The following is a 9,240-nucleotide window of genomic DNA, read 5'->3' as shown; positions in this document are numbered from 1 at the left end:
GAATTTGTTGCTCATCCTCCTCACACAAGACTGTTTTTCACCCTGACTGTTCCCCAGAATCCCTTGTGGAGATTTGAAAAGTAATGATGGGTCAGTATCATCCTTGTATGTGTTCCTGTAAAGGGACTCAGGCCTGTGGTTTGGGAATTGTGCTACTTTGTGCTACAAGAACACAAGTCATCCCAGTGGATATCCTGGAAGAATTTCCCTTGAGATTTATGTTCAATATTGGTTTGTGTTGAAGGATAAATTCCAAGTCCTGCAGACAGAGTGGGGAGATCTGCTTTGTGAGAACATTCATTTTTTTCTTGGGGAAAAGTACATTGCACTAATTATTTTAAAAACTGGCTTACATGATGGCTGATAGTTTTAGGCATTTTATATTCCTGGAGGCTTATTCCATGAGCTTATGTGGGGGTAACGAGGCTGGGTTCCTCTTTAGTGAGACTGCTGGGTGCATAATTCAGGAATCAGCTGAATAAGATAGAGAGTACGATCCTGGAAGGAACTCTTCATCCACTTAGCTCAATTCAGAGGTTTTGGGAGAAAATAACAAAAGAGATTTCTGAGGTCTGGGAGGGCAGAGATGCCTGTCTCTTTAGCCTCCGGTGGTTTCCATCTGCAGAAATATGTTGAGGGGCCTCAAAAAGTGTAGGACTAGATAGATGTCTTTGAGACTTCCTCATGACCTTGCCTGACCAGGTTGGTGACATTCTGGGAAACCTGGCCAGTGGAGCTGAAGATCAGAGCTGTGTCACTACCAGGGCCTCAAAGGGTAGATGGGGTTGAGGGATGTTGAAATGAGTGGAGGTGAGTTGTGTGGAAAGAGCTGTGGAGAAAGGGGACACTCAGAGAGTGGGGCTGAGTCTCTGCCCACTTTCCAGGAGTGCAGATCTGAATCCCTGTGTTTACAGGGGCACAAAGAAAACCAGACACCAACACTTGGCTCCTTTAGCCACAGACTTTATTGTTTGAATATTTGCAACTATTATTCTATACACAAATTTTAATTTCTTCCAAACTCTACATTCTGTATTGCTAGATCACTTCACTCTCCATTTTATGCTACATTTTCATGAAGAGGTATTTCCACAAATCACAATTTGCCTGAATGTGTGTTAAAGGATTCTTTAAGAGGCTCCCCCTCCCACTCAGAGGGTCAGTTTTTTCTGATACAAAATCTAGCTGTAGTTCCACTTTGATATTTAGGATTGCTACATCCTCAGTGTGAGAATTTAATGTTGACTAAGAATTAAGTGATCACTGAAGACTTCCCTTCCTTCATGACACTGAGGGTGTGTTGTACAGTCTGAGCACACGTGTTCCAGAGAGGTTGCTCTATGAAGAAAGAATTTCTCATGACTTTACATTGATTCACTTCTTCAGGATGAATTATTTATAAGTATGCTTTGGTGTTGCTCAACATACTTGGGTATTTCTCAAGAGTTTACATCTTCGTTCTTGTTTTAGTGTTTATTTCTTGGAGGAGTTTCTTGTGCACATCAAGCCTGGTGATCAGCTGAATGTTTGTTAAGTCATTACAGTCTTAGTTGTTCTCCACCTGGAGTTGGCTCGTGTTGAAGAATAATTATCAAAGAAGAACTAGGGGTTGGTTATCCTCTGCTCAAGTCTCTAGGGCAGGGGTCCCCAACACCTGGTCCACAGCCTGTCAGGTACGCGGCCGCACAGCAGGAGGTGAGTGGCAGGAGAGAGAGCCAAGCTTCATCTGCTGCCCCCCATCACTCTCATTACTGCCTGGACCATTCCCCATGCCACCCCACACCCCCCCGGCCTGTGGAAAAATTGTCTTCTACAAAACCAGTCCCTGGCGCCAAAAATGTTGGGGACCACTGCTCTAGGGTCTTTAGAGTGGGGAACTGTTGCTGAAAACACCCATATTGTATTTATAGAGTGAGTTCTACTAAGTTACCTAAAATTAGGCCAATGATTAAAGGCTTTGCCACAGAGAGAGGGCACGCACGTATGGATCCACATCCACAGGTGATGCCTGTCTGGACTGAGGAGTGTGATGCCTGAACGAGTGTCCATATTGATTACAGACAGAGTGTCTTTAGTGGGTGTGAACCTTGGTGTGGTTAAATGTTAAAGCTATGCTGGTGTTCCATCCACATTCCTCACATGTATGACGCCATGTCATCTCAGGTCAGAACGTCTACTGAGGGCCCTCCTGACTTTCTCTCCAGTGCTGGCTTCCCTCATGTCGTCTCAGGGAAGAGCCACGACTGAAGCATTTCCCACACCACTGACATTCATAGGGCCTCTCTCCAGTGTGGGTTCTCTCATGTCTTCTCAGGTTTGCATGCTGACTGAAGGCATTCCCACACCGCTGACATTCATAGGGTTTCTCTCCTGTGTGGGTCCTTTTGTGCCGAGTCAGTTCAGAAGTTTGAGTGAAGGCCTTCCCACACAGAAGACATACATGTGGTTTCTCTCCAGTGTGGATTTTGTTGTGTGTGCGAAGTCCAGAACGTTGACTAAAGGTTTTCCCACACAGATGACATTCATAGGGCTTCTCTCTGGGATGGATTTTCTCATGTTTTCTAAGGTAAGAGATTTGACTGAAAGTTTTCTTACATAGACAGCATTTATATGGCTTCTCTCCTGTGTGAGTTTTCTCATGTCGTTTCACGTGGGGACTTTGATTGAAGACTTTCCCACACACACGACATTTATATGGTTTCTCTTCAGTGTGAATCATCTTGTGTTGGCTGAGCCTAAAGCAAGTACTAAAGGCTTTCCCACATAGAGGACATTCAAACGATTTAGCTCTAGTGTGAATGTGATCCTGTCCGTCAAGGAATGACCCTTGACTAAGTGATTTTCCATGCTGTTTGCTGACATTACTTTTCCTTCTTAAGGGAATTGGTGAATGTTGAGGTGAAGATCTAGGAGTAAATTCATCACTCAAATCAGTCCATCCAACAGGATCCCCTTGTGTGTGAGAAACCTGCTTTGGGAAAGAGATAGGAGGCTGTTACTGGTTTGCCCACATCTATGCAGACACTCATTCCTCTACATTTACACCCTATAGCATCAGTCAGTTGTAGTCTCCTGTTAAAATGTTTCCAGTGTCAGTTGCATACACATGTTGTGTTACTCCCTTGCAGGCACAAACGTTCTCTTTTATAGTTTCCCAACCCAGATATCAGATTAATTTTGAAGACTTCAGTCTGTTGTAAAGACTATGAGATGAGCAACGTTTGTGCAACAGCCTTTTTTTCTTAGGTCTCATGTTGTCGCTTTGAGCTCATATTAATTTCTTAACTGATTTCAGCCTATCCAAAAATATTCCCAGAAAGAGTTCAATCTCCACTTAATTACATACCAGCAATTGTGCTCAATTGCCAACTTATCTCACTGCCAGGTCCTTCATTTAGATGACTGTTGTTCTACCCATGAAACTTACCATTGACATGGTGGCAGATATGTGCTTCCTGTAGACACTTTGCGTGAATATCATTTCTTGTCTAAGCAGACTTTCACCATCTAAAGAAATGGAAAAAATATAGATTTTAGAATGGCATTAGGGAAACAGAAATGTAAACAAACACCAACGTCCATGTGAGTATCTTTCAAAAGTTGGCACTTAGTTGGAGAAATAATGTATAATAAAGAAATACTCAAGGTAGTAGAAATACTTTAAAAGTCATTGTCTATTAGATAAAAAGAGGATTAAAATATAAAAATGTAATGTGGTGGAGAGACATTGGGTCAGCAAATGATGGAAAACACATTAAATGGGGCGATCAGAACAAGAATCACTATGTGAAAGTTTAACTGCAGTGAGTCCACGAGCACCCTTTTCCCTAAAGAATAGAAAATGGCAGGAAGTAATATGAATTTTCATTGCTAGATGCAAAGAATGATAACAACATGAAGAATTTCAGCCCAATGTCCTCACTTCCAGTTTAGAATATATCGCTCACTTCATAAAACTTTCATTTGGTGTTTCCAAGGACTTAACACACTGACTGAAACTTTCTTGCAGTGAAGCACAGGCCCCTGATTCTTACCTGGACTCTGGCCTTGGAGGCATCCTGTTGCTTCACTCCACAGCTCTTTTCCTTGTTCGAGCTGGGAAATCACATCTGATTTGCTGATCTGATACCCTGTTTGATTTGAAAAAGAAAAAAAAGTGTTGGATTTTGAGTCTGGGCTAATTACCCTTTGCTGTGCTCAAGTCCAGGGTAAGGGAAAGAGGAAAATACAGAGATAATTGAAGGTCAGTGCAGGCAACAACATCTTCAACAGACAGAACAGTGAAGGTCCTTCAGCAGACCAGGAGGAAATCCAGAGCAGCAGCAAACACAGTGAGGCCCTCTAGCGGCTGATGCCTGTGCACAAGTTCAAAGATTACAGAATCCTCAGTGTTTTCCAAATGGGGAAGATTGAAAGACTCTACAGTGGGCTGAAAATTACTTTCAAACAGGAGCTAGTAAGGATACACCTTACAGGAATCATCAAAATTATGTCATATACACGACTCTGGTCTCAAGCCTTCATGGAGTGACTAGAACAGAAGAATCATTTTTAAAATATTTGATCCATTTACTTATGCATTAAAATATCCATTGAGTCCCCAGTTCTGTTCTGAGTGTAAACACTGAGTAGCCACAGAGGTATGAAATGTGGCCAAGATTACTTTCCAGTGTAGTAATGCAAAGTACCGTGAAAAGAAACATCTTCGTTTTAAGTAGTTATGAGGACTATCAAAGAAGCAGGAAGGACTTGGAGTGGGACACGGGGAAGCTGATCTAAATGCTTGTTCGGTGAGTGAATGAATGCAGTGAACACACGTGCACGTACATCCGTGTTGACAGACTCACCTACGGAGACCAGGTGGGTGATATTTTCCAGTATCACGTTTCTGAACAGGGTTTTCTGGGATGTGTCCAGCAGGGCCCACTCTTCCTGGGTGAAGTTGATCACTACATCTTCAAACGTCACTGATTCCTAAAACATCAGGGATGTTCTGGTTTAGACAGAGCAGTCCCTACCACTGTCCAGGGTGGGAGGGTTGAGATGAGGAGGTGATGGTGTCTGGGTGGATAAAGGATCACGCTCTGTGTGGGGTTCCCCTCGGTTCTCTGCCAGTGCTGAGCTGGTGTCTGCCTTTCAGGTACATTCACGGACACCTACACACTCTGACGTCATGAAGCCTTATTTTACAGAAATATCACTTGAAGTGTGTTATAATACATTGTAGAAGTTTTTCAATAACCTGGAAATTAGGACTTCCAGACAGTTGATAATAAAAGATTTACTTGTATATTCATAACTCAATCTCTCTTCCTTATTAATTTCAAGGAATTCTACAGATTCATGACAAGACAAGCAATAACCATGATGGGCTACTTTGAAAACATGACTATTGGTTTAAGTTATGTCCCTAGAGGAATCTTTGATTCTCCAAAAAGAAACTGCTTTCATTACTTGTTATGAGTGTTGAAATCATCACATATATAATTGTATGAAGTGTTTACGTTCTAGCAAACCTACGCTAAATACAAAACACTATTCTACTAATCATGCAATTGTCAGAGGATCATGAAGAAATGCCTAACATTCCTCAGAACTGAGCAAGGTTCATACAGAACTTGGTACCAGGAGGTGTTCTCTCTCTTAACACTACAGGACTCAGGTGTTCATAACAAACTTTGAGGTCAGATGGTTCAGCAGAATAAGCCGGGGACTCGGGTGGCTGGAGTGAAGGACAGACCCAGCCTGACCATCGCTGTGGCGTGAGGACTCCCACTCAAGATTTTCAGGGACCTTGACCTTAGTTATCACTGTTTCTCTTGGAATCTAATCTCATCTCCATGCTGAGGGATGAAAGAAGCCTAGTGATTGGTTTTTCTCCAATTTTTCAAAAATCTATTAGAGAACCTAATTTTATTCTACCTACTGTACTGTTTCTCCTTTCTGTGCAGCACAGTTAAGAAAATACTCCTCCCTACACATTCCTCCCAGTTATCGAATATGAATAAAAGCTTAATTACTAAGAGGTGGAAGGTGTGAATGAGGGAACGATTGCTAATGGCCCTCGGGGTGTAGCTTCAGGAGAAGGAGGCGTCGCTACTCACCAGAGGCTCCATTGTCAACAATTCAGTCGCCAGGAGTCTTTCTCGGGATTTCACTCACAGCCAATCCAAGCACTGAGCACGCAAATCTGAGGATGGAGAAGAAGCCATGAGACTCCAGTCCTGTGCACAACTTCCAGACCCACCTGAAATGGAGCCCCCCACCTCCACCTGGCTGTGACCCCAGCCCAGCAAACGGAAACCAGTGGTGTATCCTAAGAACAGGTGCAGTCTCTCCTCTCCCAGATCCCATGGAAGAAGCTAGAGCTGTGGTTGCTAAGACAGAAAGTCAAAGTTCAGAGAGCTTGCAAATAAGAATGTGCTAAGCACTGACTGTGTGTGTTCAGCAGGCTAGGGCTCCAGAAGCATTCAACGTCCTCCTTGATTCAAACCCTCGGGAACCCTGACTCATGCCAGAGTAGAGTTTGGTTTCCTCCTGTAGGAAACACTGGAAATCCCCAGATGATTCTCTTCCCTTATGCACCCACAGTGGTCCTCCAACACCCCTGGCAGCCCGCTGGAACCTCACTGCCTCCCAGTTCTCCCTCAACCCTGACTTTTAGTTCTGTCCCCCATCTACGTGGATATTAATCAGCCAAGGACCTATTTCAGGATGCAGTTAAACCAAGGACTTATTCCACTTGGAGGAACCGTGGCACCCACCCTTCCGGTCTCGTTCTTAACATCCACTGCTCCAGAAGGAAGCAGGGGTACACGAGTCATAGTGTTCCGGTCGTGGACTCTCTCAACCCTCTGTGTCAAGGATGCTCAGAAATATGGAATGGCTAAGGTTTAGCAGAAAATTGGTTTATTTACCAATGACATGCAGAGGTTCCAAAAACTTTAATATATGACAGAGTTACACATCTAGAAGAAGGATCAGCTGTCATTTAATTTTGTTCAGTCTGTGTCCTGTGTTCAAATTCCTTTAGGGTAACAAAGATCACCTAGGTTTTACCTGTAATATGACCGCTAACATTAACAATCAGAAGAAACTCCCTGTTATTTATGTCTTCATTTTTATCGCCCAGTTTTGGGGGAAACCTCCCCGTATGATGCACAATCAATCCCCTCATTACATCCTGTCTATCTTGAAACAGAAATATCTTCTAAAGGTATTTGCTCTCAAGTTCCTTCTCTCCTGAACTCCCGCCACAATCAAAGTGAAAGTGCAGTGATCATTTTCTATCAGAAATAAAGAGAAGCCTTGGGTTAATGCCAGCATCTGTTTATTGTGGATTGGAATCAAGTATCCAGGACAATTCTCAATGCCCAAAACACACTCAAGGAAAAGTTTAGTGTTTGGATTCTCCAGAGCACCTGGGCAATCCAAGGTGGGAGGGACTTCCTAGGAAAACCAATCAAGAGTTGGCCATGGATTACCTTTGGTTTTGCCTTCAAGGCAAATTTGAAGGTGAAATGAAATGTCTTTTTTTACAGTTAAGATTTTTCTTCTCTTGATAATAGGAATATGTAAATCCCTATATCCAGGGAAACCCCAGGCATATGCAAGAGAGCCGCCTTACAAGTAGAAAGAAGACGGAACCTAGGCAACCATGTCTATATCCAGATTACAAGTCAGAGGACTCAAAGTGGGTTAATATGTATTAATTTGGGGGAAGGATTAAAATAAATATCTCAAGAGATTTATTTTACCTTGAGATAATTATTTCAACATAAAAATCTATCTCAAGACACGTAAGAAATGAAGAAAATCACTTGATGAAACCCATAAAAAAATAATTCAGAGAGGCAGAAAATGAAGTATTTAGAAACAAATTAATAAAAACAGCAGATGTGGGGCTTCCCTGGTGACGCAGTGGTTGAGAGTCCACCTGCCGATGCAGGGGACACGGGTTCGTGCCCCGGTCCGGGAAGATCCCATATGCCGCGGAGCGGCTGGGCCCGTGAGCCATGGCCGCTGAGCCTGCGCGTCCGGAGCCTGTGCTCCGCAACGGGAGAGGCCACGACAGTGAGAGGCCCACGTACCGCAAAAAAAAAAAAAAAAAAACATCAGATGTAGATCAACAGTCAATAGAACTTTCCAAGACGAAGAACATGCTCTACATATGTAATGTATGATACAGAAGCTGCCACACACACGTGGTAACAGAACACTTGAAATCTGGCTGGCACTACCAAGGATGTGAAGTTTAGCTATTTAATTTCATTAATTTGAATGTTCTAGCCACATGCAGCTGGTCGTCACTGTACTGGGAGAGCACAAGGCTACAATCTTAGGTTAGGCAGTTAACTAAATACATTCAAGACAACAGTGTTAGAGTTGAAAAAAGGGACATGTACAGTCAACAGTAGGAAATGATGGTGGCAAAATACATGTTGACACAATATGATTCAGAGATCATAAGAGGCTGCTTTGATAGGGCAAAAGTGTAAAGACAGATAGGACTTACAACATTTTCATGGAATGAAGTCAAGGCACATCTCACAGTCTGGAGGACTCACCAAAACCCCAAATTGGAGGAGCTGGTGAAGCCAAATGGATTCTGAGGCAAGTACCAGAGCAAGCAACCAATTTCTCTTCCTCCAAAGCCCCAAACTGTCCAGCTTCTTCTTCTCTGGACAAATGCATCCCTTTGCCTGTCTGACTTTCCTTTAAACCTGGATAACAGTTTATAACCCAATCTGGGCTACATTCCAGGATCCACCCTCTCAGAAGGTTACCGGCCCTAATAGGGTTTCAGTCTGTGAGCCACACCCTGTTCAATTTGATTGGATTTTCCAGACTAATAGGAAATTGTAATCCTCACACAGTGCTGGAGAGCAAAGATGTAAGGTCATGTCCAGGGATAGTGAGAAGATCCTTTCATTCCCTTCTTCAACTGTAAACACTGTCGAGTGCATTCTCTATACTGGGAACCATTATGTGTCTTCAGAATAACAGGATATCATACACACGGGGATTCTGTGGAAATGAAGCTGGGATTCCCTGGGAGAAATCTGGAATTAAAAATAAAATGCAAGGTGAGGAACTATGAAAATGTGAAATATAAATAATGAGGTGAAAAAATAAGATATATTGCTGGGATGCAGAACGTGACTCTTAAAGCACTGGCCACGTAGTATTTTCAAGAACATGTTAAGAATCTATTAACTATGCAAAGAAAATGGGAAGACA

At 42.9% G+C, this 9,240-nt stretch overlaps 1 protein-coding gene across 1 annotated transcript; it reads right to left on the bottom strand.

The window, feature by feature from the left end:
- Positions 1 to 2,173: 2,173 nt before the first annotated feature.
- LOC114897488 (zinc finger protein 705A-like) lies at positions 2,174 to 6,824 on the bottom strand. The gene is made up of 5 exons (XM_029226268.1): positions 6,765 to 6,824; positions 4,848 to 4,974; positions 4,035 to 4,130; positions 3,428 to 3,507; positions 2,174 to 2,968 (listed from the first exon to the last, which is right to left on the bottom strand). Exons 1-5 carry the CDS (start codon positions 6,822 to 6,824, stop codon positions 2,174 to 2,176), a joined length of 1,158 nt encoding a protein of 385 aa, XP_029082101.1.
- Between the last annotated feature and the right edge of the window lie 2,416 nt (positions 6,825 to 9,240).

The sequence above is a fragment of the Monodon monoceros genome, unplaced genomic scaffold, assembly GCF_005190385.1.
Source record: "Monodon monoceros isolate NGI ecotype Baffin Bay Population unplaced genomic scaffold, NGI_Narwhal_1 Super_Scaffold_17, whole genome shotgun sequence".
Classification (NCBI taxonomy): Eukaryota; Metazoa; Chordata; class Mammalia; order Artiodactyla; family Monodontidae; genus Monodon; species Monodon monoceros.
This window is presented reverse-complemented; position numbering and strand designations above follow the sequence as displayed.

Bases quoted from the DNA above. Each gene is read 5' to 3' on its own strand.
- LOC114897488 (XM_029226268.1), bottom strand. From the start codon at position 6,824: ATGACTCGTGTACCCCTGCTTCCTTCTGGAGCAGTGGATGTTAAGAAC. The intron at 4,975-6,764 runs GTGGGTGCCACG...CTGATGTTTTAG, and splicing joins TTAAGAACGAGACCGGAAGG to GAATCAGTGACGTTTGAAGA. The intron at 2,969-3,427 runs GTAAGTTTCATG...TTCCCAAAGCAG, and splicing joins TATCTGCCACCATGTCAATG to GTTTCTCACACACAAGGGGA.